Raw genomic sequence first — 21,728 nt, forward strand, 5'->3', positions numbered from 1 at the left:
AGAAATCACTCAACCGTGTAAACAGATTATTCATGCTTTTCATTAAACATCTGTCATCTGAAAGATTTCTGAAATAATTATATAATGTGTCATTATATACCCACCTGCAAGTGTTTTTTTTCCTGAGAAAAACTTTTATAATCTTGTCTTTCTTTTTCTCCAAACAAAACAGAATGTCACAGATTTAATCTTGAAAAACGTATATGGAGCTGAACTTTAACTTTCTGTGAATATTGATATATTGAGTTGATAATACGATAAGCCTATCCTTATCTTTCCTTGGAAGCTTATTGTGTTTACAAGCAGATAACTCCAACAAAGTCAAAATAAAGATATAAATGTTATAAAATTCCACAACAAACAGATTCTATAACAGAAATCCACGTGCCTTTATGGTTGGCTGCGTTTACAATGGCACAATTGCATTGTCTGTATGTGTGTGTTTTACAATGATGTTTAGAATGGAGATTAACTAACCTGTACAATAAACTGTGTAAAACATGCATTCACCCAATCAATATTGAGTATCCAGACGGTATAAACAAACGTAACAAACATGGGGCTCCCTCCTCAGACAGCAATATAGTGTCGCCCCAGATCCGGCCCACATCTGGTACACGTGGATTCCACACATACCAGATGTGGGCCGGATCTGGGCAGACATTACGTTGCTGTCTGGGTCTGGTGGACAGTACTGCTCCACTAGAAGTTTTTTTTTTTTTTGCTCAGCCATTGTAAGTCATCATTTATATAAAAACCATAAGTCGGATCAGTTAGAAAAGATATAGCAACAAACTTCAGAACAGGCCCAAGGTCTGTGGCAAGTTTTTTGCTTGTAGCATTAAAGCTCTAGGAGGAGTAGCAGTTAGAACATTTTGTCTCAGAAGAATAATAATATTAAGTTTAAATAGTATTTCAATATGTTGGCTTCAAATCCAACATAATTACCATTATTTTCTATATCCATTCAGTCAGATTTTGAGCTTCAAACTTTCATGACACCTTTTAACTTATCCTTGCTGGCAAATAATCATGGCCACCTAAAGTGAATTATAAAATAATTATAGTAAAGCGATATAATAAAGCGATCAGTAAAGCTGGGAATGTAAAAAGGTGGGACAAAAATTCAGATGTAGTCAAAGGTAACTGCTAATTTGATAACTGCTAATTACTTTGTCACAGTTGATAAAAAAAATCAAAGTGTAAATAGTTTCACCTACACCCATGCAATCCTGTTTGCCCAGAAACTGTGGATTAATCTTTGACATGTTTTGACAAGTCTTGCAAAGCTTTCAGTTAAAATGTTATTGCTTAATTTGACAGTTCTAACTAAAGGCTAATTTCCACGTTTACAATCTCTTGAGAAGATATAAAAAAGAAAAAAAAACTTCCTGTACACTTCCTGTAAATGATTGATGTTATATATATTTATTTTTTTACAGTGTATGAATATTATAGTCAATTTACATTTCAAAGTAAAGAGTTATACTGGATAAAAACAACTAGGATATACAATGTTTTAAAATAAATATAATTCACATAAAATATTGTAATATTATAAAGTAGCCTATTATTATAATTTAAAATAACTGTTTTCTATTTTAATATATTTAAAAATGTAATTTATTTCTGTGATGGCAAAGCTGGATTTTCAGCAGCCATTACTCCAGTCTTCAGTGTCACATAATCCTTTATGAAGAAATATCTGCGGAAATCATTCCAATATTGACAAATGCTATTTTATCATTATAATATGGAAAAAGTGTAAAAACTGTACTTTAAATTGAAAGAAGTCTCATATTCATTCTTTACCTTTTTCTATTTCTTTGGCGTGTTTATGTTTTAATTGAGAGAAGTATACGAAAAAAAGAAATGGTCAATATTCACTTTTTTTTGGTAATAAGACACTTTTATTGATTTTACTGATTTGGACCAACATGCTAGATTTCTATACAGTGTGAATGGTAAAGCTAGCTCTGAATCAATCAGGCTTGCTCCACTGAGCTAAAACATATACACAGGGAATGGTTGCACCCTTAAAAGCATAACTCAACTCACGCACAGACATTCACCCAAGGCTGATGTAGCGTTGTGTCAATCACAATTACTACTGATATTACAGGTACACTTATGATATGATTCCATACAGGGGGCATATATCTGCACCCTATTCAATTCAAATGAGAACTTCCTTTCAGAAGTGAAGAAAACAAAATGTAAACAAAACTTCATAAGTCATTAAACAACCAATAAATACCTCTATACCTCTCTGTGATCTGAGAAGGCGATGACACAGACAAATCTGTTTTTCCCTTTACATTTCCAAAGTATCCATAAAAGCAAAGGTCAGTGTCAGTGCTGAATGAGTCAGTCAATTACAGTGTAGTAGTTCAACGTACTCCAACTAAAAGCTGCTGGATTGAATAAGGATAAACTGGAATTTCACTTGCTTTCTGACACTTTTTGTCATGTGCTCACTCATTTCTTCTACGGTACAAATAGCTAGACATGACTTGTATCTGGCGGTATGTGAAGCAACTTTACAAATAGTTGATCTGTACAGTGACCCTCGAGAGATTTACGCTACAGTTCAAACTCTAAAGTGGTTTCAAAGACAGACATTTGACAGCAATTTTGAAACATTTACATCTTTCTTTCTTGAAAAAGTGCATTAAGGATTCACATGAAATACATTTCAAATAAACTGATATAGCCTACTACACAATGTGTCTCCTCCTGGTCAGTGCACTACAATTTACTGGCCCAAAGAGCAGCTGTAGACATGAGTGGGTTCCTACACAAGGCAAACACTATAATGCTGCATAATGCTAATTCTTAAAAGTGAACTATAGTTATTTTTGGAGGAACGTCGCATCTTTGCATTTCTGATATTAAAGCCAGTTTGAAAATGACAGCTGATATATTTACAATAGAATTGGACTGTTTGATCAATCAGCGTGGAAATTGCTAGTGTGCAAACGAATTATTCCAATCAATTAAACATGAATAAACCAAGTTTAGTTGTGCATGATTTGCTCTTCTGTCACGTTCACAGTCTTTCGACTATCTGCAATAAATGTCCTAAGATAACATTCTACAGAAGAAAGGGGATCCTTCCTTGTTATCAGTTTGTTTGCTTTCATTTAGAACAGGAAATTATAAAGAAAACTATGCTGTAAACATTCAATAAACTGTGATGACACAAATGACACATTATCACAAACACACAGACAAAATAAAAATGTCAAGTTATGTGTCACAGAAAAAGAAAAACAAGTTAAAACAAGTTGATTTAATGAATTGCGTTGAGTCACAAAAAAGTATGCATTCACAATCTTGTGCACAGTAGCCAGCAGGATTGAGATGATACTTTTAAAAATAGCTAACATGCATGTTTGCCGTATTTTCTGGGTTATTCGTTGTTTGCTTTTGAACTCTTTGCTCTAATCCTGCTTTTTATGGCAAAATTATAGAATTTCTTGTCTGCATCTGATTTAGTGCTCATCCTTGTATACAAAAATACAAAACAAAGAAAAAAACCTACGTCTCTACATTTTCAAAAAAGTATACATGTTAGACATAGTCGACATTTTTGTTGATTTTTGCCCTTTACTTTTCGAATTTTTAGGATTTTTGGCAATTTTGTTACTAAAGTATACTATTTTACAATTGAAACTGATATAACACTGATTCCAACCAGTTACTAAAAGTCAGATGGGAAGGCCAAATATCCAATCTGAAAACACAACTGGAAGCTAACCAAGAGGAAGCAACACAACAAGCATGTGGTGTAGATGATGCTGTAAATCAGATGTGAGCTATTAACAGGAACAGCCGCCCTCAGTAGTTGGAGGTTCCTGAGGTTTGTCCAATTTAATGTCAATCACTGGAGAATGCTGTTAAGGAATAAAAACTTCAGAAGTTCAAGAATTTACATCAAACAAATGTAAATAAGGTGAATAAGGCCTAAGATAACAGGACATTATATTTCTTTCTTTTTAATGCAACTTTTTTTGTGTGTAACTTAAAAATATGCCGCAATACTGACCCCTCCAGGTATTTGGAGTAATTGCAGCCATAAATGCTGCAGAATAGGATATGTTTGACAAACGGCATCTTTAATTACAGCCTGTAGCCTATACAAAAGGCTTTATACATAGCAAAAACTATGTTTTCTTTGTTACGTTACGCTATTTTAGCAGATAAGAGCTACATATTTTGTCAGCACTTATATTTCCCCACTTTTTTCATTTTATTTATTGTGTGCTGACGTCCATCAGCAAAAAGAGAACGGGTGCCATCTAGTGGTCGTTATCGAAAATCCAAAACAAAGCTCACAGCTTTTTTTTGCGATTTTTTTTCTTTTCTTTTTCTTGCCAACATAAAACATAATCTCATGTGTTGTTGTAGTGGGGCTTTTATGCTTGTTCAGTCACACCAGCTGCTCATGGCTGCGGCCGACCCTCTCAAATGAAATGGGCTCATGTTTGCATTCATGAACAAATGTTGAAGTCGTGAGTAGTGTGATGTGAGTGTGTGTGTGTGTAGTTTGGTTAATAGCGTCCTTGTAAAATTATATTTTTAATTAATTTCACTAAATCTGTCACATAAGTCTCATTCATATAGCCTACTTAAAATATACAAATAAATGTTTTGTGAAAGCAAAGTGAGTAGGCTACAAAGATATCATAACATTTAATGCCACTATGAAATCAAAATGGACAATACTTTTTTGTTGTTGAATATTGCAGTTTTTTTTTTTTTTTTTTTTTTTTTAGCTATATAAATACACTGTATTTACAGCTGATGATAAATATTACACCTGATTAATTTGAACTTCATTTTAACATGTGTCCTAAAAGTGAATCATTCCAGTTACAAGTTTTAGAGCTTTGACAAAAACAAAGTTATAACTGCAGGAAACCAATTGGCCTTGTTTGGGAGTGAGGGGTTTGCATACTGTCAGGTCAGATGATCAGATCGCCTTTCAAGCTCTAACATTCTCTTCAAATTATAACACAGCTGTATTTATGAAATTATCAAAAGTACCACTACTCCGATCCAATTCTATGCCTCCCTGTGCTATTATGACTGCACACATGCAAACATACACGCTATGCAGAGAGCACACAATAAACACATCCCGCACCTCTGTCAGTCACACAAAACAAACAGAAAGATGACACTTTGTCATTCAAACTTACTGGATATGAAATCTATCCTATTCTGCTGCCAACCTATTCACACAGATGAAGAGGAAAAATGTTTTTTGTTACCATAGCAATAGACTTTCCACTGCCACTAATAAGTGACTGAATGCGGCAGAAAATGCAATGAGAGGAAAATAAATTAGCCTCAGAGTGAAGCAAGGCCAATATTTGAATTTCATGGTGTAAATTACATGAATCATGAAAATCAAGAAATATATCACCTACCAAAACCTCACCTCGGTAAATGAGACTTTACACTGTCTGAAAAAAAAGAAAAAAGAAAAGAGGCTAAATCACTCACTCAGAATACTACAGCACTATGCTGATGAACAGCTGTTGTACAACGACCACTGCATACTTTCATTACTCTGGAACTTTCTACTATCAACTTTTAAAAGGAAGGTGACAACACAACATATTTTGCTATTGATGTCAAAGCCTGTACATCCCATTGAACTACAGTATTTTCACGCAGAAGCTCAAACTAGATAGATGTCAACATGGACAGGTTGTATTACATGCACTTGTTCTCAAAAGCTGTTACCAAAACTATGCACATTAAAGTCACCATGAAATCATGGAAGAATGAAAGAATGGACAATTTTCTTTTTCCTCAATGGAATATTGCGGAATATTGCTTAATTCTTCTCCGCAAAGCAGTCACTCCGGAAGAAACAGAGAGAAAAGCGTTGTAAGAGGAAAGCCTTTTTTAACAACCCCTTTCAGTTTACAGCTGACCTTCTAGGAAAGCCTAAGAGCGGGCAACTTAGGTGTTCCAAGGAGGATGTGGAGAAGAGTGTGGCAGCATCACATGGTGACCCCTGTAGAGACACCCCACTGGGGGAGTGCCCGTTCCAGCTGCCAAGGCCTATGCCACACTTTCCATTCAGCATGGCAGACTTCACCATGGATGAAGTGAGGTCAGTTGTTGAAAAAACTCGAGCAGGATCCGCTCCAGGACCATCAGGCACAACTTACAAGATCTATAAAAACTGCCCACTGCTATTGAAGAGGTTAGCTAAACTATTGCGGACGCTCTGGAAAAAAAAGGCAGGAACCTAAGCTCTGGACACTCGCTGAGGGCTGCTTTGTACCTAAAGGACAGAACTCTACAGGACTCGAGGAGTTCAGAGAGATCTCCCTATTGGATGTTGAGGGGAAAATATTCTGGTCCATTGTTGCTAAAAGGCTTACATCGTATCTTCTCAACAACGAGTACATCGACCCCAGTGTACAAAAAGGAGGAGTTCCAGGATATTCTGGATGCCTGGAACATACATCAGCGATCAGCCAGATCATCAAAGAAGCAAAGAGTAATAAAAACACACTCGCTGTCGTCTGGCTAGACCTTGCCAAAGCCTACCCGAGTGTACCTCATCAGTTGATCCAAAGGGCTTTGGAACACTACCAAGTACCAACAGAGGTGGTTAAGCTGGTGATGTCACACATGGATTCACTGAAAATGAGGTTCACAGTGGGAAACTTTACCACCAAATGGCAAAGGCTGGAGAAGGGCATCATGGCAGGATGCACTATTTCAGTGGTCCTGTTCGTGGCTGCCATGAATCTTCTTCTGAAAGCAGGAGAGATGCAGTGTAGAGGTCCTAAAGCAGACGACGGCACAAGACATCCTGCCTGTCGGGCTTTCATGGATGATGTGACTGTGATGACCCCAGCAATTCAAGGAACACAGTGGATCCTAAGTGCACTGGAAAAGATGGCGACATGGGCACGGATGCAATTTAAACCAGAGAAATCCAGGAGCCTAAGTATCCACAAAGGAAAGTTGATGAGAAACACCTTCAGCATCCAAGGCTCAGAGATCCCAGCAATCCAAGACCAAGGGATCCGTTGTCTTGGAAAAAACTATGACCACTCCCTGAAGGACATCGGCAATCTCAAAGACACCAAAGTCCAACTCAACATCTGGCTTAAGGCAATTGACAACAGCCAGTTGCTTGGGAGGTTCAAGGTATGGTGCTTTCAGTATGGCATTATACCCAGACTGCATTGGCCCTTCCTGCTTTATGACTTTCCTATGACACAAGTGGAAGCAATGGAGAGGATGTACAGTAAGTTAGTGCGGAAATGGCTGGGTGTTCCCCCTTCCTTCAGCTCAGTGAACCTATACAGCAAGACCTCCAAGCTCCGCTTGCCTGTTTCATCAGTACCTGAAGAATACAAGGCCACCAAGGCAAGAGCAGTCAGCATGCTGCTCCTGTCAAAGGATGGGAAAGTCCAGCACGCTAGCAGGTCTATCAGGTGTGGCAGGAAGTGGAAGCCCCAAGAAGCGGTGTCGGAAGCTGAAGCATACTGGAAACATCAGGAGATTGTCGGAGTGGTCTGCCAAGGCCGCCTGGGACTTGGACATTACAATACCAAAAGGTGGAGCAAGGCTAACACCAAAGGCAAGAGAGAACTTGTGGTGCAGAGGGTCCGAAAGGCAGAAGAACACCGCCGTGTGAAAGCGGTAGGGCTGGCCTCTCAGGGGCAATGGATGCAGTGGGATCAGGCACTCGAGCGATTACTGTCCTGGAAGGAACTCTGGGAAACCGACCAAGACAAGCTGTCTTTCTTACTACGTGCTGTGGCTGACCTCTTGCCAACCACAAATAATTTAAAGATCTGGGGCAAGGAAGAAGATCCATCATGCAAGCACTGTGGAGCAGTGCTATGTACACTGAACCATATCTTGACGGCATGCCCCAAAGCACTGGGAGATGGGCGATACAGGTGGAGACATGACAAGGTCCTGACAGTAGTCGCCAAATGGGTGGATCTGCAGAGGGTCAAAGCCAACAACAATCTGGCACCACTGTCTCCAAAATTCTGCAATTTCCAGCATGAAGGCAACCATACTCCCACGTTAAAGGCAACTGCCAAGCACCTGCCATCCATTCTACAGCGTGCTTTTGACTGGGAGATGCAAGTGGACCTGGGAAGTAGGCTTGTCTTCCCACAAGACATCGCAGCGACCTCACTCCATCCGGATCTGGTCCTGATTTCCAGGAGCATCAAGACCATCTTAATATCTGAACTTACGGTGCCATGGGAGGACAGGCTAGCTATCTCGCATCAAATCAAGAAGGATAAATACCAGGAGTTGATTGATGAGGCTCTTACCAAAGGATGGCACGCAACTATGTTTCCCATCGAAGTCGGCTGTCGTGGTTTCCCAGCAACATCTTTATTTCGCTCGCTATTTCCTACAGAAGGTTGGCCTGGATCCAAAAAATCCAAAGAAAGCTTTGGCAGCTGAGACTAGCTCAAGATGGTTGTGGCTGAAGAGAGCCCACAGTTGGAACCCCTCTGCAGGCAAAGGCTAAATGCTCTTTGCTGCCTCACTCAGGTGAAGCATACAGGTTAAGGGGCGAAACGCTAGTGAACCTGAGACACCTGCTGACGATGCAGAGGGGTCCTCAACAATGTGGATGCTCCACCCACCTTCTCACCATGGAATACCATCACATAGACACCATATCCAAGTAGCTCTTGCAATTCCTGCTTGTAGCAAAGCATCTTTGATGTTTATCTCACCTTTGCAGTGTTTATTATTAATGATTCATCCGTGCACATCATTATTTTTTTAACTGGTGTGTCCTCGTAATCTTAAATCAAAATGAATCTTCCCCTCCCTCTTTCAACAACATCTCTTCTCTGATGACACTCTTCTCTTCTCGATTTACTGGTTCGAGGGCGGGACAACCTGTCACTAACATGAGATCAAAGCAACCTGGACTATTAAATACGTTGCAAAAAAAGCCCTATTCAGACGGCACAAGTTCTTTAAATGTTTGAGTTACAATTCTTATCATTCAACGTATGTGATTTCATGTACCAATTCAGACGGGACTAACATCTCAGTGTTTCCACGATTTGGCTCTATTAATTTTATAATGTTATTTTCGGATGCTTAATACAAATAACAAAATTCAAATAACTGTAACGTTGTTTGTAGTTAGACAAGAAAAAATTGGTGGGCTAACCTTTAATTGTAAGGGTAAGACATATTTTGTTTTTGATGTCAGAGGCTAAACATTTTAGTGCAAATGTATCTGTCATATGGTAGAAACAGCCAAACTAGACACATGCAAATGGTTTTTGACACACCTCGATCCTCAAAAATCATACACAAAACTATGCAACCCAAAAATAATTTGGAAAGATTTTGCTTTTGCTTTGTTAAATCTATAAAACAGACTTTTAAGAATAATACTATGATTTTTCAGTCGCTTTTTAAGTGAAGTAAAACAATAAAATGTGGCAAGTTTTATCCATTTGTGTTTATATATGTGCTATTTTGATCTATTTTTCACCCACAATGTTGATTGTTTTTCAGTGACTAATAATATTAATGATATGAGATAAAAGTAACAGGTTTCTGGTTTGGGGTTGTGAGTACATAAGACAAAAATAGTAGGGAAACATTGTCCTAGAGGTCATAAGTTACAGTACTGAAACAAAGCCAATCAGTTTTTCGCTTGTTTATGCCTTATTGAATGTTAAGTAGAATGCAGCAGAGTAACCCGATTACAGAAATTCGTTCTGAATTGTTGAATTGTTTTTGTTTTGAGCTCACTGAAAGGATACTGCCTTCTTTGCTTGTCTCCTGCATGCTCTCCATTCCTGGAAGGGCAGCTGCCACACGTCGAAACAGCTGCGGGAGAGAAGAGACGACACGGTTAGAGATTTTAGCTGTGTTGGTTTCAGTTGTGAATTGGGGAATCACGATTCTCTCTTCAACGATTCGAAACCTTGAGCTTAGTTTTTTTTTTCTTGCAAATATGCAAAGGCACTTGTGTACTATAGAGACAACCGCATTCTGCTTGCAGCCAATTAAACACAAACTCACACAAAACCACTGAACAACTGCATAAACATGCCTAAGGTTTCATGGTTGAAGCAAAATACAAGGGCAATTGCAGGCTTCACTGTACATGATTCTCATGGGCGTTTGCGGCATACGCCTGTGCATGACTCAATGTAAGTAATTAAATGCACTAACATCCCCAAATGCTTTTCTAATGTGAAATTATTGTAAATAGTTATGTTTCAACTCAGTTATCTCTTAAGAACAGGACAAAACATGTATTAATATGTTAAAATTGATCTGTGCATAAGTGATTGCAGCCAATTAGACCTGCGGCTGTACAAAATATCATCAAAAATTAGATTAAGAACCGTTTTAGAATCGGATTCTGATTTCCATAATCATAATTTGGATCGGATCGTGAAGTGCCTAAAGACCCCCACCCCTAGTTTGAAAGAGCTTTCTGTGTGAGCTGTGCTTCATACATTTACACTATTGAAAATAGACAACTGACCTGTTTGAATGCAAAATTTGCTATTGTGAGCGCAGCTTAAGTCATTTCAGCAGTATTTTCTTTGTATTTTCTTTTATCAGAGCATAATTTACCTGGAGTCAAAAATACTTAAAATAGTCTAGCGACCACTGTACATAAATACAGCATACATGTTATACTGTACAGCTTTCTGGCAGAAAATATGATCTGAACAATTTTTAAACCAGTAAAAAGGGACTTGGAGCAAAGTGGACTTTCTCATGTGTATTGAAGCAGACCTGTCCTGTAATATACTGTATATATATATATTAATAGAAATGAAGATCCCATGCAACCAGTTCTTTTCAGAATCATAAATGTCACCGACTAAAATACCTGCTGACCTTTAAAGTGGACTCTAGAAGATGATAAAGGAACAGCAAAAAGCACTTAGTCTGGTTCTGCCTTCTGAAACTTGCAATGCATTGCTAGCGTCCCGCTCCAAGCAGGGCAATTAATGGCCCACCACACACCTCCATTACAGCCATCCTCTAGAAAGGGCCGTTCCCAGAAGCTATATGAGGCTATACAGCAATGATAAATAGCCCCACTCACTCCCAATCATATCAAACAGGGCAGTTAGCTTATGTAGCCAACACCGCCCCTCTCATTTCATGTCTTCAATCACAATAGACAAGCCATGGGGAAATGGGGCACACTGGACCATTAGGCAGAGAGGGTCAGAAAAAAAAAACACTCATTTTGTTAACTACCTTCAGGCCATTGTTTTTGACAGGAGAGAGCTATAAAAATGTTTTAATGTAGCTGGGACAAAAACAAAGGCACACAAAATCATTCCATTTAAGAAAAACAGAGACAGACCCTGTCCCAAATAGAGCACTTAATGTTGACTTGCAGGCTTCACGCATCCGTGAACTCATACAAGATCATACGGTGTCACATTTTTCATTTTACGTTTCAGAAGGGTGAATATGAGTTCCCGCTTTGTAGCTGCTAGCATAACACAAATGTAAAAGAGTTAGCTAACGTATTTTTTAGCTACTGTTGTTAGTTACAACATCTTTTACCATTTTAAATTCTCATTCAGGTCTCTGCCTCTTTTCAGTTCAAATTTCAGTGTTCAATGTTTTTGCTCACTTGTGGATTCCTGATCTGTAAACAGACAAATATCCATTTTAGTAGTCTTAAAGTTTCGCCTATTAATGAAAACTCATCATTTACTCAGTCTCATGTTGTTCCAAACCTGTAGGCATTCTTTCTTCTGCAAAACACAAAAGAAGACATTCTGAAGAATGTAGGTAACCAACATAGTGGACACTGACAATGAAAGAAAAAACAACAACATTTCTCAAAAATATCGTATTTAGTGTTCCACATTCAATCATACAGGTTTGGAATGACATGAGAATAAGAAAATGATAACAGAATTTACATTTTTGTACCATCCCTTTATGCACAAATGTTTGACAGCTCAGTGTCACTGACCAATCAAAATCAAGTATTCCAGAGAGACGTGTAATAATAGACAACATTCTAGAAACACACACATTCCATAGACCTTTACTGTTTTAAAACAGAGCTAGTTATAAATACTACAACGCAACCTTAACTGACAGAAAATCCAAACAGAAATATTTTTGCATTTTTACAATTTAAAAACAAAACAGCTGTAGAACTGAAGAAAATGAATTGCTTTATTATACACTAAAGCACAAACTGAATGTTCTTGCTATGCAAAATGAAACTTCATATTCTTACAAATTATAGCAATGAAAGACTGTTAAACAACAAATTACTCTGTTATAATTATTATCCAAACATGTTGAATATTGTATTATTTACACAAGAGTTCAATTTCATCTTGGAAAGAACTTGACACCCTGCAATTCTTCAATCAATATTTGAGTCATTATTTTGCAATTACCTCTTCGAGGTAATCAGTTTATCTAATGTTGCTGTTATTGGAGAAATAAATAAGAAAATTTCAGTATTGATCATAATCTCAGATGAATGCAGCTCCCTGCAAACAAACATGTGCTCCAGTCAGCCACACACACATACATGTGTAACAATGTAAAGGCTTGGAAATTGTCTCAATTTGTAATGGAGACTGGAACAAGTCAGCTCCGCATCTGGTGCCAATAATATGTTGTGTCAGAGATTTATTGTGTCTTTTAGTGTTGTACTGTCAGTGCTGAGCTCATGTGAAACAGTGATACTGTACATGACTTTAAGAAGAATGAAGGCTCAGTGTCCAATACAGCTGATGGAACAATGCACAAAAATATAACTCACTCTTGGTTTTGAAGAATGACAGTATAAACCTCATTTTCAAGTTTCAAACTATAATTGTAAAATGGAGAGACTCTAAATTCTGATTGGATGACTTGTGTTCAAAGCAGTTTTAAAATAAACACACACCTGTGGCTATACATTCTGCACAGTAGTAGTATAGTTCAATATTAGGACAATGCAGTAAAAGTTATGATTACTGCCAACCTGTCTTAAATATCCAAATGTAAGATGCTTTATTGGGTTTTACCTGCCACCCGCCGGTAAAATTTTATATAGCCTATAATATATACATTTTTCAATTGTAATCTTTCAAAAAGGCATCTGAAATAATAAACTAAGTTCAATGTAGTGTTGTCAAAACGATACATATTGATACTGAAATATCTGAAATGCTTGCAATACTTTTTCCGCAGTCATAATAATCGATACCAGTCAAGCTAGAAGCTCTCCAATAGGACACATTCACTAGAGAAAGACGGGGCGCAAATGAATGGGAAAGACCACTGCAACTTGAGACCGGCTCTTTTAAAATGAAGCGCATTAAAAACACGACACAGTAATTAACTCCCATCAAGCCAGTCGCAACGAAAATAGTCTGTGCGCTTATTATGATATCTACGGTAATCTGCAGGCAGTGAAAAAAGACGGGCTTTGAGGTGTTTTTCATTCAGTGAGTCTTCAGCAATACCCTCCTTTTAAATACCAAATAACACCTTTCATATTCTTAGTAAAAAACTAATTTTTTTATTAACTTGCACTTATTCTAACGAACATAATTTATCTTAAGAATTTTCTTAACTTGAAGATGTTCGTGAATCAGGCCCTTGCTTACAATGAGCATGAACGCAAAAACAAACTTTAACATCAGACATAAAGATTATGTCATAATACTTTCTTTTTTTCCTTTTCGTCAGCTGATTTTTTTGTTTTTATTTATTTATGTTTTTGCCATTATTGACACAAAAACATTATATGCTCACAATTGTGCATAATTGTAACTCTTTATTGAACTTTGATATCTATTATCAAAGTGCAGGGGTTTTCAAACTGGGGTCCAGAGACCCCCAGGGGGCCACAAGAGGGTGCTATGAGGTGTGTGGAAAAAAATTATTATTTTTTTTAAAGATGCTTTCAATTAATTAAATGTTTTTAATATTTAATATTTTTTCATATTTACTGAAATATTTTTTTAATGACATTTATTTATTTAGGGAAACATATGTTTCCATTTTTATTAACAATCATTGTTTCAATTTGATAATTAGAATTTTACTTTTTTTTATTGATTTTTTTCATGTCAGACATCCCTTACCTGCACTAAAATCACTTTAATGCAGTGAATTGTAACAGACTTTAATTAGTGGCGTACTGCTTTATTTTAAAGATTGTTGAAATTAGAAATCTCATAAAATAAATGTGATCTTACTCTATATATCACTAAAAATTTACTAAAAGAGACACAATAATAACTTTTGTACTTGACTAATTACATGACACTTGACAAAAAGAAGCAAAGCTTGATCATTCTAACAGAAGAGAGACAAAACGACTATCACAGTCTGTGATCCAGTCAGACAGAGCTGATGCTAACACACACAAACACACACACCTTAGCCCACACAACACACACAGTGTGCTGTACGCACTTCCGGCTCTCAGAGAGAGAGAGAGAGCTCTGCGTCACATCTGATCTCTCCCACCTCGGCGCTTAGTCATCCTGAATTATGCTTTCAACTGCACCTCAGAAGAGAAATCCGAAAGAATGAGAGCATTTCTCACACCTACACACCGTGCCTGTGCCCGCTCTTTCCTCCGACAGAACAAAGTGGTGAGGTAAAACTTACCTGTTTGACGTTGTAGCCCGTTTTGGCACTGGTCTCGATAAACATCACACTCAGCTCTTTGGCCCGCTGCTCGCCTTCCTCAATCGTGATTTGCCTGTGAAAAGGTTGAAGATTTGAATTCATTTATTTAAGTTAAATAAGTTTATTTATAAAATATTATTGAACTGTGATGGCCCCTGCTGAAAAAACATGAATTTCTATGCTGGTTTGGAGCTGGTCTGGATGCTGGACCAGCATAGCCATACTGATCAGCAGCAAAAAAAAAAAAAAAAAAAAAAAAATGCTGGTCAACCCACATAGTCTTTCTGGTAAAGCTGGTTGAGAAAGGTGATCTTGCTGGTTAAGCTAATCAGGAAGCAGAGTTGGGATCGAGGTCCAGCTGGTACTGTAGATGCCGTAACCATTTTGCATTCATAAACAGCATTCTTATGAAATCATTTTTATAGTATAGTATAGTATAGTATAGTATGAAATTAGAATGTAGATATTTTATACAGCAGTGGTTCTCAACCTTTTTGACTTCAAGGCCCCCCACTGTCCACAAAAATATTTAACGGTCCCATGACGCAGATGTATATCAAAACAGCCATTAAGATAAATGGGGAAGGGCTAAAGTATACTTTCTCCAGGCCTCCATGGTGGGGACACCAGCATCAAAAACACAACGCTTGCTGGTGACTAGCTATACTGGTCTTGGCCAGAGGGATTCCATGAAGAACAATAGCGAAGAAACGGAGGCTACATTTCCAGGACTACACATGACGGCAAATAATCATTCTGCCAATAATGGCAACCAATATCACGAAACTGCCCAGCCCTGACAGTAGCCCAACAAGATTTATGAAAACAGCAATAATGGAAATGTGGTATTTGATAAAGTGCTTAGAGGGTCACAGATTATGGGTGAAGTATTATCAGACAGCACAGGCTCTGAGACAACAGCATCAGTCATTGCCTCCCTCACTCATCTACTAACTCTAATTAATTGATGTTGAAACTGATTAATTGCACAAAGGGAAGGCCCATTAATTAAGCCTCATTTGTATGACACACTTGTGACATTAATCCATATCTGTGGCTCTGACGCATGTTGGTGTGTGTATGTGACAGAGTTTGTGAGGTGGTTGAGAGAAATGAGTAGGCTGAAGAGGAGACTGTATCTCAGAGCAGGGGGACGTGAATAGGACATGCTGTATTTAAGCCACTGAGCTCTGTCTGCTGGGATAACAGTGATGTAACCACCCAAATTCCTTTGTTCTCGCCACAGACAGGAGCACAGAGACGTGCGTGAGTTTATTTAACTCGTGAAATCGCATTCCTGACTCTCTGCTTCTCAAAGAATACAGCTTATTCTCTGTAAATTGTGAAATTTGTGCCCCTAAGACATAATTTAAATGAAACTTAATTACATTAGTTAATTAGATTTAATGTTATTTAGTGTGTGATTCAAAAAGTAAATTATAAAATGTTTTTCATCTAAATATCAGCCATTTTGCATAACCCCGCAGATTAACATTACATTTTACTTCTACATTGTTACAAAAAAAATCTATTTCAATGAAATGCTGTGCTTTTGAAGTTTCTATTCAAAGAATCCTGAAAAGAAATGTATCACAGTTTCTACAACCATTTTCAACATTGATAATAATAATAATAAATGTTTCTTGAGCATCAAATCAGCATATTAGAATGATTTATGAAGGCACTGAAGACTGGAAGAAAGTTCAGCTTTGCCATCACAGAAATAAATGACATTTTAAAATATATTAAAACAGTTATTTCAATTTTTTATAATAATTCAAAATACTTTAAAAAAAAATAACTGTGTTTGATATCACACACAATTTATAATACTTTAAGAACTAAGCGTGTTACTTTAATAACCAAGCGTGCGTGATACTTTAAGAAACACACACACACACACACACACACACATTAAATGTATGATAGTCACTACAAGAATTTTAGAAATTAATATTTTCAAATTATAACAAATGTGACAGGATTGAAAAATTGACCTGGGATAATAAACAACTATTGCTATACTGTACAATACTGAATATTTAGGATTGGGGTAATAGTTTTGGAATTATTGGCAACCCATATTTGTTGAACACTAATCTGAATATTATCACCTTCATAATTGAAATCCCTGAATGTGACACAATAGCTGGGTTTCCATCCAAGCGTGAAGCAAATCTTTTCAAAGTTTGCCAAAAAAATTAAAATAATAATAATGCGAATTAGGTGATTTCCATCAAGTTGTTCGAGCAGACGACGGTGCTTTGGGTTACCTAGTAACCAACACTCATTTCTGATGTGAAACTTCAAAATGCACATAAAAACAGGGTGATGGAAATATGAGAAGGGTTTAACTCTCTTTCCATTTATGCAAAAAATACGTCAATATGCCTTCTGTCTGTCCACGTCACCCATTGCTCAGTAATTTCACATACTACCAGCTACATTTACAACACTAGTTTGATCATTAAGGATATGCCACCGTGACTTCCTTCCATTTCAGAGTCTCAGAGATTTCATGGGCTCTTCAGAGATGCAGTCCTCACTTTCCAATTCAGGTTCATCTGTGGCATATCTATGAAGGGTTGTCAAAGCTGTGACAATTAAAGAACTTGAGTGATATGAACATCAGCTATGTTTTGATGTAGCTTTGTTTCATGATCAAAGTCCACCCAAACTGCGCAGATATGTTTTCGTGCCCCTTTCTTGTCTATTAAAGAGTGTGCTTTAAACTGCTTTTCACTTTTCAATTGAAACCCTCAGGGGAGGCAAAGGGTGAAAGCAAAAAAAGTGATGAAACATAACAGACATCATTCTTTATATCTAAATAAAATAAGTGACTTGAGAAAACCAAAAGGACTCCAAACCTGACCCTGAATCCATCGCTGACTGATGACTGTGCTTTTGAAGTTTTACAGTATGCCACAAACTAAATATTTTGATATTCATGTCACAAAAAGAAAGATGAAATTAAGCAGAAGTTATAAATGTTGATGGAGCAGAATGTCTGGTCAGCTTAAATTTCCTGCCTTCTCTGGTGCATCTTCCGGTCATAAATGTTTTATCCGGTGCTATCTTAAGCTCACAGAAACAGCACACACAGGTGTAGCATGTGTCACTGCCTCTATTCAAAAAGCTGTTGTGATTACATTCAGGAGTTTTAAAGTACATTCATTCTATCAAACTCTATGAAATGGTGAATATTTAGTTAAATCTCCGTCATTCTTTTCGGTTTAAAAGCATTCAGCACTGCTCTCTATATGGTACATATTGACCTTGAAATTTGATTACCTGTGCTTTTCCACACAACATATTTTCTTTTTTCTATTTTCTTTCAAGTGGATATTAAATTGATTTTGTTTGACATTTTAGATGGATGTATATACTAGGTTGGGCTCATTGTGTCTCTTTTTGTTTGGTATTGGCTCAAGGGTATGTAATCTCAGCTGACATCATGTAGGGTGTCTGGAAGAGTGCAGTACCATCTGTTCCTCTGACAGAACATACATCCTCTGGACTGAAATTCATGCAATACATCCCACACTGACTTTAGATCTGATATTCCAATAATATTACAGTATAAGATGTTTTGTTGTCTGGTTAAACACACACGCACGCGCGCACGCACGCACATGCACACACACTCTTGTACATCTATCTTTATGAGGACATTCATTGACACAATGCAATCTCTAGCCGTTTACCCTAACCTTACCCCTCACAACTAAGTGCCTAACCCGACCCCTGACCCTAAACCTACCCTTAACCTAATTATAACCTTATCCCTAAAACCAAGTCTTGACCCTCAAACAGGCCTTTAAAGGAGTCTCAGAAAGTGAGGACTGGCCAAAATGTCCTCACTTTACTCTCTTTGTCCTCACTCCAATGGTCTAAAACTCAAACTGGTCCTCACAAAGATAGTTGTACAAGTACACACACACACACACACACACACACACACACACACACACACACACACACACACACACACACACACACACACACACACAGCTATCCAAATGGAGACATTCCATAGACTTCTATTGTTTGTATATACAGCTATACCAGTGTTTCTCAACCGGTGGGTCAAGACCCAAAAATGGGTCACAAGAGTGTGTAGTCAAAGAAACATCAACAACAAAAATGTTAAATGTTTTTCTGACACTTATTTTGAAAGACGTGTGTGAAAGCTGCCGACTCTTCAGTCAGACGCAGTTTGAGTAAACTGAGAAAAGTGTGTTGTCCTGATTCAGTATTTTCTGTAGATGAGGTGATGTTTTCAGACTATGGGCCCTATCATACACCCGGCGCAATGGAGCGCCAAGCGCGACGCAAGGGTTTTTTGCTAGTTTCAGCCCGACGCAGTCATCATTTTACACACACATGGACACGTGCAGCAGCACACAAACTAGCCAAAAATGTAAAATAAAAGGATTACAATGTAAAAGATTAATATTGTGTACTTAAAGATATGGTGGAATCCGGCTTGTCCCGTAGATGGTCTGCTCTCGCGCTTTAACCTTCCGCACAAATTCTTAAAAATTTGGTCGAGGCTTAATGACCATGGGAAAATGTCCTATGGCCAAACCAGTTGAGAACCACTGCTATATATACACACACTGCTTAAATACATAAATTATATATACACACATACAGTGACAAATGTTCTGACAGGTTGCTCAGTCCTGATTTATTACTGGGCGCCATGGCAACAGTCTGACCCAAGGTTTTTAATATCTTCCCTTTGCACGGACACACTCACTACACTGTGACAGAGGATCCGCCTTCAATCATTTAACTTCAACCTCAGCCATCCAGTCGCAGTTGCAGATCCAGAGTTACAACAATAGAAGTTAGAAAGAGTACCTATAGTAGACTACTAGCATTGTGAACGAAGTGCACATGAAGTTAACACATTGTCACCTACTCTTTTACAAGAGAATGAGCCTCTCTTGTGAGTGCACAAGATGTCTTCAAGTTCCAGGTACGGAACTAACATTCAAGATGATGACTGCCAGACTCTGCATAACCTTTCACGTCCTCTGGCACAAAAATTACTTGACACTTTCTGCCATGCCACAAACACTTTAGTCCTCTCCAGTGCATTTAGCCACCATTAGAGAAATCCGTGTCTGTCTTTTTTTTTTTTTTTCATCTACTGCTCTAAATCCAATATTATCTACTGTTCTGAAACGGCTTCAACCTAGTCTCATACGACAGTTAATAGTATTCCACTATCATGCAACAGAACAAGGAGTGTGTTGTCTAACATCATGAAAAGTATCATTGAAAGTAATCTAATCTCACAGGCTTCACTTACCCTCCATGGCGTGATGAGAAATAAGCAATGTTATTGATTTGTCATTATTTACTTACTTGGAAATAGTGCACAAAATGTATGAACTACTTTTATTGTGCTTTTAGTCCTTTTTTGGAGCTTGAATGTCTCCAGTTACTTTCATTTTATGAAAAAGAGCAGGTCTGACATTTTACTAAAGGTGTGATTTAAAATTCCACGAATCAAAGAAAGTCTTGCAGGTGCAGTGTGGAGAAAAAATCTCTGGTAGCCGAGGCACTCCTTAGTTAAAATGTCTTTATTAAAGAAATGACATGTCCTAAACGGACAACTTTAAAATGCCCACGCGTAGCGGCATGGGGCCTTCTTCAGGGCATAATGAAGCAGATAGAAAACAGGTCTTATAATGACAGAGACACACAAGTAGAAGCTAACACACAGGTGCTAACAATCAATGTTGAAGATCTGCAGGTAATTGCTAGGACACGCCTCTCACATGGCTCTCAGCACCAAAGCTACAAGTCACAATAATTAACAAAAACACAGGCACCAAATAGCATGCATATATATTCATGCATATATTGCTAAGGCACACCTCTCACATGGTTCTCAGCACTAAAGCTGTTGGTCACAATAATAAACAAAAAACAAGCAACAGATAGCATGCATAGTATACACTCATGCACATATTGCTAGAACACGCCCCTCACATGATTCTCAGCATTAAAACTGTTAGTCACAATGTAAGCAGGAAACACAAGCAACAGATAGCATACATATATTCATGTATACACATTCATGCATACATATACAATACACAAAAAAAAAAAAAAAAAAGGTAAGTAGGCACAGAAAAGAACAATGTTACAAAATCACAAAAAAGGTCTATAATCTATCTCCTCATTTAATCCTGGATAGTCCATCGCTTTAAAGCTCCATATCCAAAAGGTTTCACGTTGCAATAACTGTTTTAAAATGTCACCTCCACGTATTGATTTTTTAATAATTTCAATGCCCTGAATTCTCAAAGATGATGAGTCACTATGGTGTATTTCTTTATAGTGTTTGGCCATAGGGTAATCATCGTTGTTGACTCGGATTGCGTATTTGTGTTCATAAAACCGCTCTTTTAGTTTTCTTTTAGTTCTGCCCACATAGAAACACCCACATGGGCATTGTAGCCGGTAGACCACATATTCAGAGTTACAGTTAATAAAACCATTAGTCTTAAATTCTCTCTGTGTTCTCAAATCACAAAAAGTTTTACTTTGGATGACACCCTCACAATGACTGCAAGATCCACATCTATAGGTCCCCCGCAACCCTTTTTCTAGCCATGTTTTTTGTTTAGGACCTGGAAGATAACTTCTTACAAGTTTGTCCCTTATGGATGGTGCCTTCTTGAACACTGTCATAGGCGGCTCTGGAAAAACGTCTTTCAGAATAGGATCACTTTGAATTAACCCCCAGTTGGACTTAATTATTTGTTTCATTTCAGAGGCACTGCTACTATATTGGGTAACAAAGACAGGTCTAGAATTGTTTTTGACCATGTCTTTTCTCCTCTTTTTCTTCTTTAGTAGGTCAGAGCGTGTTGTGGAACGTGCTTTTATTATTGCTTTTTCTATTATCATTGGTGAGTAGCCCCTAGCCCTGAACCTTAATGACATATCTTGAGCCTGCATTTCGAAATCAGAATCATTGTTACAAATGCGTCTAAGACGCTGAAATTGTCCAAAAGGAATGTTATCTTTCAGGC

General features: G+C 37.7%; 1 protein-coding gene across 1 annotated transcript in view; it reads right to left on the reverse strand.

Moving 5' to 3' along the window:
- Nucleotides 1-1,895: 1,895 nt before the first annotated feature.
- The window catches only part of rab6ba (RAB6B, member RAS oncogene family a), an 89,664-nt gene continuing 69,831 nt past the window's right edge, over nt 1,896-21,728 (reverse strand). The window contains exons 6-8 of the mRNA XM_084128205.1: nt 14,653-14,746; nt 9,801-9,867; nt 1,896-3,886 (exon numbers count right to left, since the gene is read on the reverse strand). Of these exons, the coding sequence (XP_083984331.1) occupies nt 3,822-3,886; nt 9,801-9,867; nt 14,653-14,746 (226 nt within the window). The 3' untranslated portion in view covers nt 1,896-3,821. The remainder of the gene's footprint in view (nt 3,887-9,800; nt 9,868-14,652; nt 14,747-21,728) is intronic.

Source organism: Abramis brama (assembly GCF_963993115.1).
Source record: "Abramis brama genome assembly, chromosome: 11".
NCBI lineage: Eukaryota > Metazoa > Chordata > Actinopteri > Cypriniformes > Leuciscidae > Abramis > Abramis brama.